The following is a 22,900-nucleotide window of genomic DNA, read 5'->3' as shown; positions in this document are numbered from 1 at the left end:
TCTCTAGATATATAAAATAAGAGAGCCGTTACAGAAAAGTGCAAGTTTTTATTATGCACTCTATGGAGGGAGAAATGGGTGGTAACTTATCTAGTGACGCAGACTGATCACAATCTCGGATCATGCTCTTATGCGATTGATGGCTGCACTTTCATGTGCGGGGTGGTGCTAAAGGTAGATCGTTCGCATTCAGTTGCGTTACACGTGTACACAACATTAAAATGGGACATGTGCAAAGAGTCCCCTCTCTGTCTAATTCTCGTCCGCATGTCTGGTGACCACAAGTCCATAGCCGTCCATGGCACCGTCTACAGACTACAGAACAAGTCATCCGGCCAAAACTCTGGCCTGATTAATTATATGTCACACTTGTAGTTCTAGAACATCCCGCGAGCAAAATACTCCCTCCATCCCACCAAATTTATCTTAATTTTAGCAAAACTAGTTGAATGCCCGTGCGTTTGCTACGGCTTTTATGCTTATTTTAGCGCAATATAATGCATGTGAAAATTCACATGAATGAAAACGTATCCACATAATATTCAATTTTTTTTAAGATTTTACTTTTTGAAGTGTATAACTCTATAAATGCCAATTTTTGATAAAGTTGAGATAATTTTGGTGAGATGGATTGAGTATATACCATGAAGTCTACAGAATGGGAATGGTTCGCGCACGCTCCCGGCCGAGGCCCAACGTCTCTTCCCCTCCGTAGGCGGCGGCCACTCCGGCCTTGCCTCATCAGCTAAGGCCTCGCACCGCTTAATACAATGATCCAACACACTATACATGTTATAGTATGCAAGTCGTTGGAACAACACTGACAAAATACCGTTGCACGGATATTACATTCAAACAGAAACATCACGTGTCTACAGTTCTCATGTACACATAGTGTCCAACTAGAAGAGTACACAAAATTCGATATCCTACTTGATCCAACTAGGATTCGCGCCAAAGTAAAAAAAATCCAAATCTACTATCATAAAACAAAATAGCACAACTAAGCCTGACGCCATTTGAGCTCAATAACTTATTTAGTGTCTGTTGCAGTCAAATCATAATTCTAATGTCATTTAAGATATAAAAATTTCATTATCATTATAATTAGGCTCCCATGCAACTCAAAATAGAAGATTTGTAGCATAATACAAAATTTTCCACTTATTCTAGGATAAATGGAGGAACATAACTAATCCTATTCTTGAGCCTCTCTCTCTCTATTATGCCATGGCTATGTTGTGTATGCCGCGACATGGATGCCATGTTCCGCACTAAGTGTTCCTTATATTATATATGAAATAGGGGTAGGAAGTGTGGATTAGGGTTGGTTTATGGGCTCCAAAACTAGTGTGGCAACTATTTGGGATGTGATTACACAAAGGGCACATATAAAGACAATGCACGGCTTGACAGAACTGGGACGCACTTGCCAACGAGACGTTGTTGACAAGTCAGCCGGACGTGCTTGACCATTCTCCAATTTTGGACCAACTTTTAGTGTCGCTTAAAATGGATGGCACAATGCTAAATGCCTTCCTTAATGTAGCGCGGCATTACCGGGTGTCGGTCTTTCCTCACACCTTCCATGACGTATTTTTCCGCTCGTACGTGTTCTACCACTATAGTGTTATGTGCGTCGCCCATGCTTTCCACCAGGAATGCACATCCACCAGCCAATTTTTTTTTTGGTATTTCTATTTTCGTGTCCCTCCTTCGTTAGCTATATTTAGCTTTCTTCGGCCACTAAACTTCTCCTCACGTTTGCCCAATCTCTTGTCTCAAACTCACACAAACGCTCGGGCAGAGGGTTGCCATCGATTCAAATGCCTTGACCGTCACCATGACCATTACGTGCTGGCGAGTGGGGACGCATTGGAATGGGTCCCGTGGTGACACCTATGACCCACAATCTCTCTCACCCGAAACATTTGACCATTACCCGTTGACTAGTAGGCCGCTTTATAAAGGGAAGGTTACGCCGCTGCAGCCAATGACAGGTGGGCACGGTTCATGGGTAGGAGGGGATCTTGAGAAAGAGCTCCAGACCGATTGCATGTACGATTGGACGGTGATATTTTTTCTAATGGTGAAACTACGTAAAGTTTGACCAAGTTCTTAGGAAAATTTGTCAATATGTACTCTCTCCATGCACTAATATAAGATGTTTTAGACTCTTTTAAAAATAGACTAGATACAAACCAAAACAAGTGAACCTGCACACGAAAAGTAGACTAAATACAAAATAATGTGAATGAGTCCATAAAATACTCCCTCCTTCCCAATAAGGAAGAACTCAACCTTTTGGAAGTTTGAGAAAAATATACAAAAAATATCAACATCTACAATTTTAAAGCATGTACTATGAAAATATATTTCATGATGGTTCTAAAAAATATTAATTTGGGATTATTGATGTTTAAAAAAATCTATATAGTTGGTGAAACTTTGAGAAGTTTGACTTTATCCAAATATTATATGCATCCTATTTTGGTAGTTGGTCAAACTTTGAGAAGTTTGAGTTTATCCGAACTTTGAGTAGCGTCTTATAGAAGTGCACAAAGGGAGTACAATCCAAACTCGACACTGTTAGATTCATCATGAAATATATTTTCATAGGTTATCTACATAATATATTTGTTCTTGATAGTTTTTTATAAAATTTTGGGAAAATTTTACTTAGCTTGACTTTTCCAAACAAAAAAATATAAACCTTATTCTATGAAGTGTTCTCTTTTATGAAATGGAGGTGGTAGGAAAGGGACGCGTTCGACGGTACAAAAAGGATGAAAAACGGTGGTGGACATCGACAGCAACCTCCACTCTTCTGTGACGGTGTCAGAGACAAATGCGAGCAATGGAGAGAGAAATAGTATCTTGTATCTCTTAGTTTTGGCGTGGACATATGGGTGCTAGGGGAGTGTGGTGGCGCATGCAAAGAGCGCGAGTTGGTCTGTGCATGTGTGCATTTTGTACCATATCCAGGTGTACATGGCTACCAGGGTGCCAATGCATCGTTCATGCATGATAAAACTCAGTTTGCATGACCAATCTGAGTCCATAGCAAGATGTTGCCATCAACCATGTACGAACCAGAATTTACCACATCTAGCAAGAAATAAATATGTAGAATCATGCCTAATTTTCACTAGAAAATAAAGTGTATGTTAGTTTCCTCCCAAAACTTCATAAAAGAGCATGCAATACATTGGCATTTAATCATTCTGTTCACTTAGCGTTTCTAAAACATTGGTCCAACGTAGACAAAGTGAGTTAGCATTTGATCTCATTTTACTCAAACCGGAGAGTAGAAAGAAAAAGTAGTAAATATATAAAGATGTTAGAGTTATTGGATTCACTAGATGCATATGAGAGATATTTTACTCTAGTGAATTAGAATCCACGACACTCTAATGAGTTGATATAATATAGGGTGAGTTTATCATGTCAAGAGCATGATTGTTGCAAGTATAGAATATAGAGGTTTAGTGGAATTCATGACAAGACACCCCTAGCCTCAAGTCTTTCATTGAAACCAGCAAGGTATAAGTATATCTTTATGTCTTATGCATAAACAAAATTCATACAAATCTTGAACACTTGCAAATTACACTTAGGACATGTTAATGTTATCCTATGAAATCTTGATCTTATATTTTCCACACTCAACTCGATCCCTTCAAGATAAATACAAACAGGATTATTTTCGCACCACCCTCTGGGCTTTTTTGTTCCCAAATTTTTTTCCAAAAGTTTTTCCACCATCCTATTTTTTTGAATAATTGTACATTCAAAATAAAATTATTTAGGGTGATCCACGGCTTGACTTTTTTTGTTCCTATATTTTTGTTGAGTAATTTCACATTCAAAATTAAATTATTTAGGGTGGTCCAAGGTTCTCCGCATGATTTTGTAGAGCTATTGCTATCTTTGAAACGATTTAGGATCATCAAAATCAGATTCTGGATGCTTAAATTATGATGTTTTTGTTTTCAACTGTTTGAGGATGAAGACTCCGGGCCAAAACGTATTTATCCATTTTCAAATCTTCCTCGCTCTCAGATGGGGGTCCAGAGACTTTGTACTCGGGCTAGAGTCACCGACCCTCCATGCCAGAGTCTCCAATGTTAAATGGCTATAACGGTCATATTCCGTGGGAGGCTATAAAAGGCTCCCTTACTTCCCAAGGGCTGGTTGCTTCTTTTCTAGTCTCTGTCCTCCATTGTTGACCTTAAGAGCTTGCCCCATCTCTCTATTTTCTCCTACGCTTCTTGAATATTTTTGAGGGAAAAGTGAGAGAAGATCTAGATCTACATTTCTACCAATCAATATCCTCTGTAAGTGAGGGGAACATAGTAGATCTAGATTTTGGAGTTCTTTGTGGATTTCCTTTGTTCTTCCTCTCGTATCCCCCTAATAACTTCTGTAGCTTAGGTGGGATTATAGAGTGAAGGATTTGACCACCTTGTGTGTTCTTGTCATTGCATTTGGTGTATCGATTTGACTTCTCCCCGGAGAATCGGTGAAGAGAAAGTTTGTGAGCTATTTCTCTCGAGTGCTTGTACCCGGAGCTTGTTCCTCTTGGATCCTTGGATCCTAGATGGCTTGGTTGCCTTTTGCGGCAATTTGACCTTGGTGGTGATTACTTGAGGCCTCCAATTAGGTTGTGGAGATTGCTTCAAGCTTGTGGCCTTTTGTGGCAATTACTTGAGAGCCTCCAATTGTGCTATGGAGATCGCCCCAAGCTTACGGGTTCGGTGACCACTCTAGGTCCCATAGTGGATCGAAGATTTTCTTTTTGGTGGGAAACCTTGATAATATATCTTTCTATCACCTTATTGCTTTTATTTCTTAGCATAAGCTGTTAGTGCTCATAGTTGAGACTAGAATATTTAGATTTTGTGCTTGCCAAACTAAATGCTACTTTATTCCGCATTTTAAGCCCATCTTGTATAATTAAATCGCCCATTCAACCCCTGCCCCCCTTAGGCGACATCCGTGTCCTTTCATCTCCACCACAAAGTTCCACTTTGTATTCTATCATTGTTTCACTGCCCACCCAATAGATTACTTGACCCTTGGGCCGATAACCCACATTTTATATTTAGACAATAGAGCTTTGCTTTTGAATGGGAATGGAAGTTTTTCAAAATATTTTGATAAACTTTATCACATGGCATGGAATATTGAAATTTCCTAACAAATGTGAGTTACCATATTTTGTATATTCTAATTGGCATTGGAACTTGGGCTCTGAACACTAGTACATAATAGCCTATCACTCGCGTGTGGCTTTCGGCTACTAGCCAAGTGCATGGGCCTGCTAGTGGTGCCTCGCCAGTGGTAAGGGTTCCTTATCGCGTGTGGGCGTGACACATGGCTAGTATGCTATTTACCAGTCGTGTGTTGCCGTGGATCGCTGCCAATAAATTAGTGGCAGCGCGTTGCGCGTTTACTGGCAGCGCACTGCTTCTTGAACTGTCCAACTATAGGGAGGCTGCGCTGCCGTTTCTCAATATTATATATACACAGGCAGTACCAAATACATACACACAACTATTATGATACAATTATACCAGTGACTAAACCATTGTTTGATCTCAAATGTTAGAACCAAAGATCACAAGCTAGTTAGTAATCTGAACTAAAATCACACAGATGAGAAATGTAGTCACGATGAGCAGCATCAGAATGAAGGTGGTCTTCATCCGTTTCCTCCTCATCTCTCTCCTCTCTACAGCTAGATAGTGTGTATCTCTCTACAGCCACTAACAAAAGAGTTTCCCTTGTGAAACCGTTTTGATCAAAACGACAGTCTGGACCAGTCTTGTTGAACCGGACTACGCCCCCCCCCCCCCCTTCTCTCGCTGCCCCTCACACACCCTACTACGGTCTAGGTCTGGCAACCAAGGTGAATCCAATATTTCTAACCTAACCATTGATTTCCTATTGTTTATGTGCAGGTAAGAAGATCAAATGGAGATAATGGTTGTGCTGGTGATGAAAATAGATAGGTCTAGTGTAGATAGATACGTTAGATAGGTTCTTTTTTAGAATGTAATAGGTTTTCTCCTTGTAACTCTATTTCTTTAGACTAGGCTTGCAAATCACTTTGTACATTTTTTTTTATCTTGATAGAGAATAAAATTGCAAAGATTTTGATCTTTGCTTCATATTTTCTATTTTTTTTAAATTTATTTTCGTCATTTGAATTTGGCTCAAATTATATAAATCAATTTTTAAATTTGAATTCTTTTTATTATTCTTAGGTGATATTTATTTTAATTTTAGGTGATCTTGTATTTGAGGTGTGTGTATATAGTTACAGATAGTTGTGTGAAGGTATGAATCAAAGACTTAGGTATAGGTCAAATTATTAAATTCAGGTTTGACTAAGTCAAGCCTCAAATTTGAATTCAAATGGAAATGTGTTAAAGTGACTTTTAATTCTAAAGCACAGAATGAGAAGAAAATGTTGCAAACATTTTAGGTTTCAATTTTTTTAGTTTACCCCACATTTTCAAATACTGAAATGTCATGCCAATGTTTGAATTTCAAATACCAGTGTTGACCTAGGTCAAATTTAACACTAGAGTTCAAAATTGATCATTTTGGGTATTGAAATTAAGTTCAAAATTTTCCTTATTTTAGAGATGCATCCTATGCAAATGCAAAAGTTCAACTTTTACCCTTTGGGGGTCCTATTTTCGAAACGGCTTGCATGTTTCTTTGAATTATAGATGAGATATACTTATTTTCACGAGGAGGGAGAGATTTTTGAATCTTGATTCCCCTGCATATTTTTGGGATTTCCCCTAAAAGAAAGACATAATCCAGGTGCGCGCGGTCTCCCGTGAGCGACAGAGACTACTCGGTTCATCACCCGCAGCCAACGGAAGGAGGCAAGAGGGCCAGCACAGCATGCCACAGTTCAAACGGCACTCCCGCAAGCAACAACCTTTCCCCTCCCTTCCCCTTCCGTCCCACTCATCACCGGCCACTCATCTCAAAATATTGCTCTTTCTTGGTATGATATGTTGTGCCCAGATGCAGACCTCTACATATCTGTATTTATGCCTCTACGCAGCACATCTCATCTGTGCATCATTGCCGAAAACGCCTCCCACAAAAAAAGGCCAAAACTAACACAACTCCCGGCTGCCACTTGAAATAGCAGAGCTCCTTCAACTCCTTCCCTCTCCTCGAAACTTCTCTTCTGATTTCCGTGCTTCGTCTGGATGCTTTCTATTTCATGAGACTACCTGGAAGAAGAGGAAAGAAAGAGAAGAAGATTAAGTTCAGTTCAGCAGCACGTGCGAGCAGAGTGGGATCGAGTTGAGGAGCTGCGGAGAGGTATGGAATTGAGCTATGCTCTGCTGCTCTATGTTTTGCTTCTTGGATATGCATTCTTCTAGGTGCCATAGAGTTGGTTCGGGATTAATTGATGCGTTTCATTTCCCTTGTAGCTATTTATCTGACTGGACCCTTTTGCAGCTTACACAATTTAACTTTGTTCTAAGTAGTTTCGAAGAGGAATAGAGTAGCAGATTAGGCCATTCTACTTGTTCTAAGTACTCACTTCTTTTAGAGTAGTACGTTTTAATGGTATATACTGGCTTGTCCAGGTTTTTCTATGTTCCATTTTTCACCTGAAAGGAAACAACTCACTATAATAGATATTATAACTAACAGTTTTTGGAATGAACCCATTGTTTCATTCTAACTGATCTGACCACTTCAAACATGTTTTTCGCTCGCGCCGAAACCATACACCCATGATGCTTTCACATAATTAGGGCCAGCGGATTGATTCATGTCTAGCTACAACCATCGATTTTAAAATTCCATTTTCCTGTTCCATTGTGCATCAATATATTTAAGCACATGAATAATATATATAAAGCTCTTTTGATGGTTTCTAATTCAAAACCCCAATAGGCAAGAACAATGGAGGATATGCAGTCCAGTCTACCATTTATAAAAACACAACAAATATAAAAGTGTGATTTTATTTATGATTTTGAATAAGTACATATTTTCGACCATCTAATTGCCAAATACCACAAAGAAAATCGACATCAAATGAATTGTTTTAATTCAAAAAAGGATTCTACTAATTGAACCTTTACTTAGTTTGTCTGTATGAGATGTTAAGTGAAAATTGTTGCCAATTTCTTAAAAAACCACCACCCGTAGTTTGCGAGTGTAGATGAATCGGATATGATTTTTTTATACGCATAGTCTTCTTCTATGCACAACGACAATTTAATATTCACTTGATTTTCATGAGTCAAAAGAACAAAGAACAAAGAACAAACTAGTTTTTTTTCACCTAAAGAACAAATTAGTTGATAGAATATGGTGCTTAAAACCATTGCATATCTATTTGCTCGTACTGACTTGATCGAACTTTTGAGTTTAATAAAAATGCCTTTTTCTGAGAAAAAAACCATTGCCATAGCACCAAAAGTGGCACACTTGTCAACTTGACAAGTGCTCGTGCAATCCAGCAAAGTAGTTTGAAGAATCGTGCAATCCAGTATGGATTTTGCACTGAATCCAAGAGCACTAGCATTGGTATCCATGGTCCTAATTTGATCACGATACAAAATCAATTGGGTCAAATTCTTCTATTTCTTATAAAAATAACCTTTTTATATACCAAAAGTGGATTTAATTATTTTTCCAATATGATCCCCTCCACTGATCAATTATTTCGTGTTGTCTTTTTGATTGCACTTGTCATCCATCCAAGAACCAAGTTTTTAGCCCATGTGTCATGATAGACACAAATGGCACACTAAAATAGCAAGTGGCAAAGCATTATCCCCACTAAAATTGCCTTGACCATCTTTTAATTCCAAGTGTGTGATTCCATCATCTGATCATTAGATTTGAGCAAGTGCCCTGGCCTTTGTGCCCTCTTACCTGACTAATTTAATGGCGAAACTTTTTGTTGTGGCATGGTGACAATCTTGTGCATGTTTGGTCCTGGTGAGGTGAGAGCGAAACATTGGAGGGAGTGGAAGGTGGTAGCTGACACGTCATGATCTTTGGAACATGTAGTTATAACACATCGAAGCAACTTTGGCTGTCCAAATCATATACAAATTATACAAAGTTCAGGCCAGGCCACTGACGCACTGTTTGAAGCTGACACTTTCTTATGATCTTGTATAAGACCAAAAAATAAAGGACTTTCTCTGAAGCCCTGTAGATTTTAGCTCAATGGGGGCATCAGGTATGATTACCTAACAAACAGAACATACATGGTGCATGCATCAATGCAAACATTAACATAAACTGAGGATCAAAATGAAAAATAACTGCGTGTGTCCTAACTATAAGGCTCATAACGGTTATATTTGTAGATCAGAATCATGCCCAGCTGTAAGTGTGGCCAGAACAGAAGCACACACATATCTGCATAAATGTCGCCTTACAGCCAAGTCAATCTGTTAACTAACAAGTTTTATCTTCTGTGATCTTTCAGGGCAGCTAAAGCAAAACTCCGGGGTCAATACTACATACCCATGTAATCAAGATTTCGCAGATTTACCAACAATCCTTGCAATGAGAATACACATCCTATTCTGCCTCCATCTCACCATACTCCTCTCCCTGTCCGTGAGCTCAACCTGCCAAACTGATCCTCAAACAGAGGCACTTCTCCAGTTCAAGGCCAGCTTAACTGACCCTCTGAACCATCTTCAGACATGGACAAGCGACACCTCGGCGTGCCACTTCCTCGGCGTCCAGTGCGAGGGAAGCACGGTCACCGAGATCTCTCTGTCGAGCATGAACCTGTCCGGCAGGATCTCGCCGTCCATCTCCGCGCTCCGCGGCCTGGAGCGGCTCGTGCTCGACTCCAATTCATTGTCAGGAACTGTACCTCCTCAACTGAACAACTGCACCCAGCTTCGGCTCCTGAACCTGTCGTGGAACTACCTGACGGGAGAGCTGCCGAATCTTTCGACGCTGACGGTTCTAGAGAGCCTCGACGTCGCCAACAATGGTTTTTCGGGGCCGTTTCCGGCGTGGGTGGGTGACCTGATCGGCATGGTGTACCTCAGCATCGGCATGCACAAGTTCGATCAGGGGGAGATGCCTCCGAGCATCGGAAACCTCAAGAACCTGACGTATCTGTACTTGTCAGGGTGCAACTTGAGAGGGACGATACCTGATTCCATCTTCGATCTGACCCTGCTGGAGACGCTGGATTTATCCATCAACAATCTCGGCGGGGAGATCCCGGGAAGCATTGGCAACCTGAAGAATGTATGGAAGATCGAGCTGTACAAGAACAGCCTCACAGGCGAGCTGCCGCCGGAGCTCGGCAAGCTCACGGGGCTGCGGGAGTTCGACGTCTCCCGTAATCAGCTCAGCGGCGTAATCCCAGCGCCGCTTGCCGAGCTCAAGAACTTGGAGGTGATCCAGATCTACAGCAACAACCTGTCCGGGCCTATCCCGGCAGAATGGGGCGAGCTCACGTCACTGACGAGCTTGTCCGTCTACGAGAACCGTTTCTCCGGCGAGTTCCCGGCGGACTTCGGCCGGTTCTCGTCGCTCCAGAGCCTGGACATCTCCGAGAACGGCTTCACCGGTCCGTTCCCGAGGTACCTCTGCCACGGCAACAGCCTCCAGTTCCTTCTCGCCCTCCAGAACGGCTTCACCGGCGAGCTCCCGGAGGAGTACACGGCGTGCAAAACACTGCAAAGGTTCCGGATCAACAAGAACCTGTTCACCGGCAGCATACCGGAGGGGCTGTGGGGGCTCCCCGCCGTGACGATCATCGACGTATCCGACAACGGGTTCACTGGGACCATCTCGCCGCTGATCGGCGAGGCGCAGAGTCTGAACCAGCTGTGGGTGCAGAACAACAGACTCAGAGGCACAATTCCCGTGGAAACCGGCAGGCTCGGGCAGCTCCAGAAGCTCTACCTGTCCAACAACTCGTTCACCGGCACAATTCCGTCGCAGATTGGAAACTTGGCACAACTGACGGCGCTGCATCTGGAAGACAATGCGCTGGGTGGCGCGTTGCCCGCCGAGATCGGCGCCTGCGCCAGGCTCGTCGAGATCGACGTCTCCCGGAACCAACTCACCGGGCCAATCCCCGTGGAGCTGTCGTTGCTGTCGTCTCTCAACTCGCTCCACATGTCGCACAATGCCATCAGCGGTATTATTCCAACGCAGCTTCAGGCGCTGAAGCTGAGCTCGGTGGACTTCTCGGCGAACCGGCTTACAGGTAGCGTACCGCCCGGGCTGCTCGTGATCGCCGGCGACGAGGCGTTCTCCGGGAACCCTGGTCTCTGCGTCGATGGCCATACCGACTCCGAGCTCGGCGCGTGCAATGTGGATGGCGGCCACAAGGGCGGCCTCATCAGGAGATCGCGTGTCCTGTTGCCGGTTCTCGCGATGCTGCTGCTCGTGGTTGGCATACTGTTCGTGAGCTACAGAAGCTTCAAGCTGGAGGAGCGGAGGAAAAGGGATCTGGAGCGCGGCGACGGCGGGTGCGAGCAGTGGAAACTGGAGTCGTTCCACCCACCGGAGCTGGACGCGGACGAGATATGCGGCGTGGGGGAGGAGAACCTGGTCGGGTCGGGCGGCACGGGGCGCGTGTACCGGCTGCAGCTCAAGGACGGCGGCGGCACGGTGGCCGTGAAGCGGCTGTGGAAGGGAAACGCGGCGCGGGTGATGGCCGCGGAGATGTCCATCCTCGGCACCGTCCGGCACCGGAACGTCCTCAAGCTCCACGCCTGCCTGTCGCGCGGCGACCTCAACTTCATCGTCTACGAGTACATGCCGCGAGGCAACCTGTACCAGGCGCTACACAGGGAGGTCAAGGGCGGCGCGCCCGAGCTGGACTGGCCGCGGCGGCGCAGGATCGCGCTCGGCGCCGCCAAGGGGCTCATGTACCTCCACCACGACTGCACGCCGGCGATCATCCACCGTGACATCAAGTCCACCAACATTCTGCTCGATGAGGACTACGAGGCCAAGATTGCCGACTTCGGCATCGCGAGGGTCGCCGCTGAGAACTCCGACGAGTTCAGCTGCTTCGCCGGAACCCACGGCTACCTCGCTCCCGGTGAGTTCACTTTCAGATTCAAGTTATGGCTAATTCGAAACAGACATTATTGACCATGTCACTGTCTACAGAGCTGGCATACTCTCTCAAGGTGACTGAGAAGACAGACGTGTATAGCTTTGGCGTCGTGCTGCTGGAGCTGGTCACCGGCCGGAGCCCGATTGACGCGCGCTTCGGCGAGGGAAAGGACATCGTGTACTGGCTGTCGAGCAAGCTCGCCACGGAGAGCCTGGACGGCGTGCTAGACCCGCGCGTCGCGGCGCCGTCGGACAAGGGGAAGGAGGACATGTTAAGGGTGCTCAGGATTGCAATGCTCTGCACGGTCAAGCTGCCGACCGTGCGGCCAACGATGAGAGACGTGGTGAAGATGCTCACCGACGCAATTTCCGGGCCCTGTAGCCCGCGCGGGCAGCCGCCGTCGCGGACCAGCAGCAAGAACCCCTGCTGAATTTCATAGAGCAGATTCTGACTCTTGTGTAGCGGTCTCTCTGTGTTTTTGCAGCAAAATTCTGATATGAACTTTGTGACGTACTATTACTAGGGTTATATATTTTAAGGTATTTTGTAAAGTATTGTACCACTCCTTGGTAGTTTGATGGTTACCTAGGGAGATTCGGATGATTTCCGTGAGGAAGAAGAAGAAGAAAGACAAATACAGAGAGGGAGAGACGTCCTCAATTTCTTTCATTTCAGTTACTAGATGACCTGTTGCGCTATCGTGCAAATGATAAACTAATTTAGAATTTAAACCATAAGTAACTTATTTTAGTATTAAAAATTAGTTTAGAATATAACTGCTTTAGTGTCCACATACATTCTATCGAGGTGCTGAAATAAGATTTACCTTTTTTTTTGAAATCAACTATAAGATTTACCTTTGTTTGTACTTATTGAGAGCAAGAAGACGGAAAGTTTGGTTCACAATTGTCATGCAGGCAATAACGCTATGTAGGCAATAACGCTATGTACAAACTGAGAAGGCGGAGGCACAAGTATCTAATTCAAACTTGAATTTATTGCATGAAAACTTATATTTGCATCAAAAATTACTACTGTATGGTCTCATCCAGGGGTATATATGATGCCCCCCATAGGGGGCCTCACAGCGCTCAGCGCACGTGAGCCGTCGGATCTTTACATTAGTGCATCTCAGTCGTCCATTTTTTTCACCGCATCCATATAAAAGGGACACCCACGGTGAAAACCCTAGAAGCACACTCACCCAATCCCAGCCGCCGCGCCCCATCCCCTCGCGAGTCTCCTTCCCCGTGCCCGGCGGCGCTGCTCCACCTCCCTGGCCGCCACCCACCTTCTCCTCCTCCCAAGCCCCGTGTCCCCACCTCGTCGGCCGGCCTCCTCCATGGAGCTCGAGCTCTGGAGACCCGTGGCGGGATGAGCATGGAGTAGCAGCAGCGGTGGAGGCCCTCATGGTCGTCTCCGATGAGGCGGAGGAGGAAGCCCTCCAGGGCGCCATCGGTCTGGAGGCCGCCACCACGGGTGGCGACGCTAGATGAGCATGAGGATCCAAGAGATGGGCCGTGGGCGCGGTGTGCGGGGGGACTGGTATGCGGTGGGTGAGCGCTCTGTCCCTCGCCCCCGACGTGCTCCTCTCCTCTCTCTCCATATCCTCGTCCTCCTGTTCTAGCCTAGGTGCATGAATTTTTTTGTTCATAAGAGAGGCTCCTCTACTTTTCAGTTCAAATCCGTATGTTTTCTGACTTTTCTGTCCGTTTGTTGTAGTGTTGCCCGGCATCCATACCCAAACTTGAAATGAGGTAACCTGTTGAGACCTGCTCCAGACCCAGCCGTCCACTATCAAGATTTGAGAAATATTACTCTGAAGAAGATTGTGGTGTAAGATTATGATTGGTTTCTGGGTTAGAAATGTATAAAGGAATTCTGCTAACTCTAGAACCATATGACCACTATTTTTTCTTTATAATGTTCCTACCTAGGTTCTATTAGTTTAGATCAGCTTCATGTTATTAGAATCGGCTAATGGGAGAGATCAGTTAAATCATTATTGATGAAGTGCTCGTCAACAGTGTACCTACATGTTATTAAAATCGGCTAATGTGAGAGATCAGCTTCTTTGGTTTCCATTTTTCTTAGGCTGGCGTGCATACACCTATGTTAAATGTGATGCTTGAGATGTATATTATGAAGTTTCTCTGTTGACATATTTATCGAAGAAAAAGAAATGTACTGCTATGCTTGAAAGGACTCCCAATAGAATACCTTATGTTTTATCTCCGATCCTAATCTTATTGGATTATAGCGATTAGAATTGTCTTTGTTCATTAGCAGGACATAGCTAGACCAGACATATTTGACCAAATTATTATAATTCTCATAAACTCATAGTTAACTTTTATGGCTGCATATGCTGGTCAAACATATCCTACTTGCTGCATAGATAAGTGTTTTTCTTACAGTTTTGTAGTTAAACTACATGTGTTGATACCTTCTGTTTTATTGGCAGTTTTCTTGCTGGTTATACCTTATGTTTTAATGTCAGTTTTCTTGCTGGTTACCCATTGCTTTAGCCGCAAATGTGCAAAAGTTCTCTGGCAAGTAGCAGGTTTGCTCCCTTTCCAGGTGTTAATTGGTGACTGCAGAAAATAGTGACTAAGAAAATCAAGTACTCTTAGATTCAGTATTACTTGTTGTACATCAAGGTTACCTCGTTTTATATGACCATTTCTTGGCTGAATTCTTGGTGAAGTTATGCTTGCTGGGTGGTCTGCTCCTCCGGAGATGATTGAAAGCTGATCTACCTCGCAATGAATAACAACACCCACATAAAGTTTACGGCCATGCAGAATATCAACTGAAATTCATAGTGATATACATGTATTTTCCCCCGGCTGGGGCTCATCATGGTGGTAGTTTTGAGCTGAAAGGCATGGGGGCGGCCAGACCATCACCCCCCCGCAGTTGTTTGACATGGGTCTAGAGATCTTCGTTCCTCGCCTAGAAGCCCTTGCCAAGTTTGCTTTTGGGATGGGTTTGCCTCAGGTATGTAATGCAAGCTTGTGATTTAGTACCGTCGTTCTATCACAGAACTAAGAATATGAGGTTTTTATATTTATTGGGGTAACCTATCGTAGGAAATCGTCGCATAGAAATCCGTATAGGTTTTGTTAGCATTTGAGTCCACTATTTTTATGAATTCGTTGCTGTGGGAGGATCTCACCATTTATATTTTAAAACATCATGTTTGTCAAGTGGTTATCTTAGTTAACAAAATAGAATATTTTTCTTTTGTTTGCTATGGCTTTGAAGTAAATTTATCCTTCCTGTTGTGTCCATCTCCATTATATTCACTATCTCCAGTGCCTTTTTGGAATTCTGGTGGTCATGATATCTTTGTTCGCTTGGTTTGGAGATGCGAGGTTCCAGAATTGGAGCAGAAAGTTGAGCAATGGTAGCGAATGACATAGTCGCTTTAAATTTTGCACTCCCTTCTTTCATACATTTATTTAGCCAATTGGATTGTCTCTGTTGAGGTAATGCTTTTTCTGCAGATATTTGTTAATTGGGTTCTGAAATAAAAATCAGTGATCTAAGATAAATAAGAGGTGAATTTTTTTTTAACTTGGTTTCTTGCCTATAGATGCTCACGTATTGACAATTGTTGTTTTTTGTTACTAAAAATTGATTGCAGTGTTCAAACAAAGAATTATGAGTGCTGCATTGCAATATGGTGCCTGATCTGAATAGTAATATTCAAAAATGTTGTTCCATGAAAATGGTGCAATATGTAGCATCGAAGAACTTGATTTGTTTCCCGCTTGATTGTTTATCATGTAGTTTTTTGTCTCCACCTGGTTGTTCCTATTTATGTTGTGTAATAGCATACCCATTTATGCGCAATAGGTGAGACGCTATTTATTTGTAACTTCGAAAACAGTGAGTACTACCCATAATCACTTCAGCTTTTATCTAAGAAAAAGCATAGGAACGGGAGAGGATTGAACATGTCATTTTTGTTTAATTTAATGGCATATTAAACTTGATGCACATGTCACGAGTTATAGCAGAGAATGCACACTCGGGATGATTTTGAGATCGCTGGGGATAGCAAGAGCCATGAAGCAGAAATATTTTTGGCAGGATCCCCATATCTGTATGGAGGGATCTAGGAAAGTTCTTTTGCAATGTATTATTATGGTCAAAGCTGCTCTTTGTTGCGAAGTTAAGCTCTGTACAATGTTGGTGGTTCTTTTCATATGATGCATGCCACACGTCTGCTATTCATATTGGGTCCCAAAACCAGTGTTCAGATCAGAAGTACTTTTCTCATTGTTAGAACTATTTATTTCGCTTTTCTTAGAGGTATTTACCAACTCTATGTACACGAGAGTGCTCAATTTTTGGGAGGAACTTTCAAACATATTCTATTCCATTCATGTTTATTTGATGGGCGTCCATATATGTTGATTAAAGATAGCTGGAATGAGTTTAGGTGTAGTAAAATCCATATATTATTTTATAATTGGTTAAATCATTATGTTGCACTATTGCCATCACGTCTTATCGGTCTCCGACTGCTGCTGGTAGTACTTTTCATTTTTGGTTATTACAAGCAGAAAAGCTAAAAGTTGTCTTATTCTTGCTATGGGTAACCAATTGTGGTTATAGCCATGGTGGAGATGAGATCCACAGTGTATCCGTATTTTGTTTTTTTGAACATACTGTATAATTATGGATTCTCTTTATTTCTCTCATGCTGTCATGTATCTCAAACACATAGATCACATAATATATCAACGTCCACTTAAATATACAAGATTAGAAGTTTGGTTGTGTAAGTAGCCGAACAAATAAACATATGGTTTGTTAGCTGAAGAAATGCTCATCTGTTATAAATTTAAATGCTTCATGTTCTTTTTCTTGTGCCAATGCTTATGAAGTGTAAGAGAGAATAGGGTCTATTGACAAGTGCAGCATGCAGCAAAGATATAGAACGAATATGGCATTATTTAGAATTTCTAAGAATTTCCCAGGTAGCTATATCTTGGTCTGAAAAACATGTTTATTACTGTACATTAAATTTCTGTTGTACATGTTAGTTTCACACATTATTTATTGCCAGGTTATCCCAACCATAATCTTGATCTTTCTGCAGGTATTAGGCTGTTTATTGAAATATCACCACACTCCAGCAGTGGATTCCCACAAATCTTGCAGGTTCAGGGGCAGGCCACACCAACAAGCGAGAGCTCAGAAATTGCTTGGTATCCATCATCAACCTTTGCACCTATTCGTGATATATGCGGCTTTGCTAGATGTACCTTCATCCATGGTAGGCCTCACCATAGGTGGTCTGCTTTTATTTCAGCCAGTTGTGCACCATGTACTATCTTCACAGAAGGATGGAAATTCACATCGAATTTAAGTATCTTTGCTAATTTGAAAAGAAGTTCACAAATATATTTATTTACCTTGAAATTTGGGGATATTCGGAGAAAATATTTAACATCAACAAGTATCTTTTAGAATTCATTTGTGCAGAGAGCTTTGTTCCATGATTCTGTTCAGGTCGTGGCTTTAGAGATAGTTACTTCTCCAGTAGACATGGTCTTTTGGTTTACTTGCGCTTCGTATACTTATCGTCTGCCTGGATGTCATGTTAGGTTCTTCCAACTGTGGTTGATGATCGGTAGGAGCTACCGGCATCATCTGATGCATCTGGAATAAATAAGAGGTAACCTCTCTTTCTATGTGTGGAAGCAGCCTATCGATACCTGCCTGGATGATGCTTCTATGTATCCCTTTGCTCACTAAGGTTCTGTTTAAAATCCTTTCAGCTGTAGAAAGTACAGAATGATACTTAAGAGTAAGAAGAAAATACCTAAACTACTGTCTTCCTATGGTAGCACCATCAGTTTAAGAGTGCGATGAAATCACTGTAAAGTTGTGCATTTCTAGGAGATGTCCGGCATCACTGTATTTATCAGTGGAAGATGTCGTGGTGGTGTGGTCCATCACTCCCGCCACCGTTCGGCGAGGCACCATGGATCCTTATTTTTAATCCAATCTTACTAGCCTATTTGGTATTGCTGCCTCTGTAGAGATGCGTCGTTCTGAGGTGAGCCTCTGTTTCATTCGATGTTCCTTGCATTGATTTTCTTAGTGTGTGCCTGTGATTTTTATCTTTGCGTACATGTGGTTGCCCTGGACACAAATAAAAGCCATTTGTGGGACATGTGGTAGTAATGCATGCAGTAGGAAAAAATAGTTAGAATGAATATGTATAAGGTCCATATTGAACACACGCACATGTTCATCTATATGCACCATATGGGTTCAGTATGGCAATTCAGATTCAAGTGTCCAATATTTGCGCCTCTCTTACTGCATAATAGTAATTTTGTTTTCTCAAACACACGCTTAAACACACGCCAAAGCGTGTGTATTTGTGTATTAGAAGAAAACTGCAGAAGAAGCGGGTGGTACACCAGCATAGCCAAGCTACAAAAAAATTAAAGTCTAAGAAGAGAAAGAAAGAAGCTAGAAAGAAATATATACCATTTGTTAGCCTGGGAGGGCCCTGAGTGCCGCGTCATCAGGTGGCCTGGAATGCGGAGGTAGGCTAGGAAGTGCTTTTGCCCCAGCAAGCATCCACATCTTTGCTTCTTCCAGAATATAAATGACCAAGTCTTCTCTATTGAGATTGATATTCTTAAAGATTACATCATTCCTTGCTTTCCAAAGCCTCCAAACGGTTAGCAGAATTAGATATTTAACACCTTTTTTTGCATTCCAGGGATGGCATTATCTACGGCAGTAGCGAACTAACGTTGAAGCTCTCATGGGCGCGAGGCATATAACCAAGCAGGTTAAGTCTGGACAGAATGTCATGCCATATCTGTTTAGAGAAGGAACACTGAGTGAGCAAATGGGGTATAGACTCAACCTCCTGATCAAATAAAGCGCGGGTGTCATTATCATTCAAGTCATGGCGTTTGCGCCTTTCTACTGTCCAACATCGGTCAAGCGAGGCCTGCCAAGCAAATACATTGCATTTGAGAGGGCCCCAACATTCCTAGATTGAGTTGTGATGAGGAGAGAATATGGAGCCTTCAAAAAATGCTTTGTAAGCAGATTTAGCAGAGTATGAGCCTGACTCTGTGAGGTTCCAAGTTAAGGTTTCCTGCGAGCCCGGATGCAGCTCCTGCTCAGCAGTGATGTCTGCTAACTGAAATAGAATGATAGCTTCAGTGGAGAGGGTTCCACTAATATCCCTGATCCAGGCATTCTCTGGTAAGGCTGAGGCGACTGACCGGCACTTGATGACACGAGGACTAAGAGTAGCAACCACGGCAGGGGCAAGATGTGCAATACTCTGCCCAGCAAGCCATCTATCCGACCAGAAAGGCAGGTTAGTGCCATTACCAAGGGTGGCTGTAGTTATTGCATAAACAAAGGGCTTCGACGTGGCGACTGAGATGGATGTGAAAGTTGATCCAAGGGCGCAACAGTTGCCTAATAGTACTTCATTTCAGGAGATATTGGTGGCCCAATCTTGATAACCATATATGCCTTTTTGATATGAAAACATAAATGTGGTTCCATGTTAGAGATATGCTTAGAAGTAGCACCATGTTCATGTGTTTGTTCCGGTGGGAAACATAATTTATTTCTAAAAATGTATTCAATACTAAATGACCAAATAGACGATGCATCACTTGGTGCTTATGTTTTGGCTATTGTGCTACTTGCCAGCACCACTCCTGGAGATTCTAAAGTTTTGGCTTGCATCATAGCGACATTCATAGTTTCAGTAACTTTGAGCTTCAGATTAAGGAGATACAAATGATTTTTTTGCTTATCATGGCTATCTCTCTGAAGTTGATGAAGAAGCTTGCTACCATTATTTGATTTTCTGTTATTTCTTTGACAATCCTTTCTAATATGTTTCCTTAAATTTATATATTTTTAAATGTGAGGACGTGGTGATTCCTATTGTGCAGCGAACCAAGTCAAAACTTTAAAATGTTTTATCTCCTCCAAAATTACTTGATAAGGAATCCTGCAAATGATTTTAGCTTATCATGGCTACCTTTCTTTTGTTGTTCATTCCTTACTTTTGCTACTTTAGATAGTCATACAATCGTACTTATTGTACTATATTTTCAGTATTATTCATTGTAATATATCCGCCTATTTTCCTGATTGTATATAATTGTTTGTCTAAAAATATGTATTATCATTTTATCGTATTGTTTTTATCACCATGATACCAAATGTAAATCGGTGTGAATTTAACGGGGTCGTGCGCCAAGGCGCACAATTATATCTAGTTATGTACAAACTCAGTAGGCAGTAGCCAACATGATAAATTACCCCGGCTGATATGCATAGAAAACCTCACATCAACTCTATCCCCATCCTTGAGCTTGGTCTCGGGCAACACGGATTTTCTATTGACTGAAAGCAGCGTCCCATCCGTGCTCACTCGTTAACCAGCACAAGCCTCACTATCTTCACATACTATCGTAGACAATGTCCAACGCATAAAGATATTGGTCCGGTAAGAGCTCTTGAGATGAAAAGATCGCACGACAGAATAAATAGCTGCATGTGATTAAAAAGTTCACTGCAAAGACAGTGTATAAAAAGTAGATACGAACATATAAAGGGAAGGTGAAGCACCATAATAGCATGGCTCTAAGTGCCACAACTACTGCACAAGTGTTTTGTTAATCGCACATCATCTCACAAAACTGAAAGCAGATGGAACATCAGTGAGTATCATGGAACCTCATATACAATACCTATGTGTTTCTGGAGTATATATATTCATAATAGTACTATTATGCTTGCTCCAACTCAGAGTCCAGCTAAGATATCACAACTGGTGTGGCTTGGTACGATAAAGGAAATAGAAATATGAAGTTATACATAACTTATCCCCGTTAAGGAGCTTAATTAGATAATACCATTGAACTGCCAAAGAGAAAATCAACCTTTCGATAGAGTAGACGGGTCAAACAAAGACTTTGCTCAACCCTAAGATATATATAAGAAGCAAATACTATATCAAGATTTCAAAAAAGGTCACGATGAGAACAATAGGAGACTGAGCTTCTGGAAATTAAAGTGCATCATCCAAACAACGTAGTGATGCTTTGTCTATGGAGGTTCAGACTAATAGGGTTGATCAAACAATGCACACCATGATCAAATAGCAAATCAGATTAGCAGTATAACCAACATGATGAGTAGGAACACTAAAATAGCAAGCAGGTCAATTAATAGACAACAGAACTTCTATAGGACCTCACACGCATTAGAACCTCACCCACAACCTTATATATACGGTAGAATGATGGCTAAGAGCATCTGCACATAAAACTCTTAGAATGAACTGTTATCTTAATCACTAAGACATGAACATAGCTACTTGTTCCAAACAGAAAAGGTTCATCTCTGGTTAAACTTCGAATAACACATGCTTATATAATGACTTTAGATTTCTGTAGAGAAAACAATTCTTCCGAAGATTGATTTTATCAAGCTTTATATGGCATCATGGTCTGTGTAGATGCTATTTTTATATATACTGGAATCCTAATGCCGGAGATAACACTGAGCACAACCCACACTGAGCACAACCCCCACACCTGATCTCTGCACAAGACATACACGACCTCTGAATTGGTGGTCTGAACTCTAGTTAAGGTTGTTGTTGTCGCTACAAGCTAACACATAATCACTACCAAACTACCAATGGAGAAATAAAAAGAAAACCAAGAGAAAATACATAAATATATAAGTTTCCGACCTATATATGCACATCCATTTTTCAAGTATCAAACCCTCACAACTAATCTGCAAATCATGTGTTTTAATTAGTAAACTGACACTAAGAAGACAAATTAGACAACTACATACAACATTGTGGAATCCCCAAATCTACACCTGTCCTTTAGCATCTGTATCAGCCACCAAACAGCAATAACATCAACAAGATCATATGAATACCTGCAATAACTTGTAGGTTGCGGCAACAACAAAATCATATGAATACCTGCAATAACTTGTAGGTTGCGGCAACAACAAAATCTGTTGCTTCACCATTATAATCACCTGTGATTGCATCTCCTAACTTTCTTATATCCTTTGAGAACTGCAAATAGAACTACAACTACATTAGTCAATATCACAAAAGATATTCTAGCAAGATATTGAACTGTTTGATATTTCTAGAGATAGTAGGATTGCAAGATATGCAAAAAAGGTAGATTATTAAAGAAAATATATTAAATGATGTTTTGGGGAAAGTTCTTGCCGCTTTTGTAAGTAACCATTTATCTACCTAGGCTGAAACTAACAACCATTCTCTCGAATGGTTACCGACTAATCTGAGCTGCATCTATATGTGTTAGGTGTGAGCTATCATCGGGTCCACTCGAAAAAATATTGTTCCTCCGAGTAAAACCCACCAGACACCACAATTTTCTGGATTATGTGCTAATCATTCTAAAATGGCAGGTCAACTCTACACATATCACAAAATGATTTCTATAAAGCGTAATGATTTCTGTAATGTAGCAACAGCCATAGAACATAATGATTCCTGTAAAACAAGATATGTAGACATAGATGACATGCTGAAATTCCTTTTTTGGAGATCACCTTTCCAATAAGCAAGTCAACATAAATAACAGCTATTTTTGGAACTTTAAAATGAATTTGAATTATCCCCTAGTTTTTACTTGATATTTTGTTACCATCTGCGAGCTAGCTTGCGAGACATAGTCACATAGTTTTATCTTTTCTTTGAAAGGTGATATATGT

General features: G+C 41.9%; 1 protein-coding gene across 1 annotated transcript; it reads left to right on the top strand.

Moving 5' to 3' along the window:
* The first annotated feature begins 7,007 nt into the window (after positions 1-7,007).
* On the top strand, positions 7,008-12,701 carry LOC124703622 (receptor protein-tyrosine kinase CEPR2-like). Its single transcript, XM_047235854.1, has 3 exons — positions 7,008-7,353; positions 9,494-12,091; positions 12,163-12,701. Exons 2-3 carry the CDS (start codon positions 9,574-9,576, stop codon positions 12,537-12,539), a joined length of 2,895 nt encoding a protein of 964 aa, XP_047091810.1. The 5' UTR covers positions 7,008-7,353; positions 9,494-9,573; the 3' UTR covers positions 12,540-12,701.
* The last annotated feature ends 10,199 nt before the right edge of the window (positions 12,702-22,900 follow it).

The sequence above is a fragment of the Lolium rigidum genome, chromosome 3 (assembly GCF_022539505.1).
Source record: "Lolium rigidum isolate FL_2022 chromosome 3, APGP_CSIRO_Lrig_0.1, whole genome shotgun sequence".
NCBI lineage: Eukaryota > Viridiplantae > Streptophyta > Magnoliopsida > Poales > Poaceae > Lolium > Lolium rigidum.
This window is presented reverse-complemented; position numbering and strand designations above follow the sequence as displayed.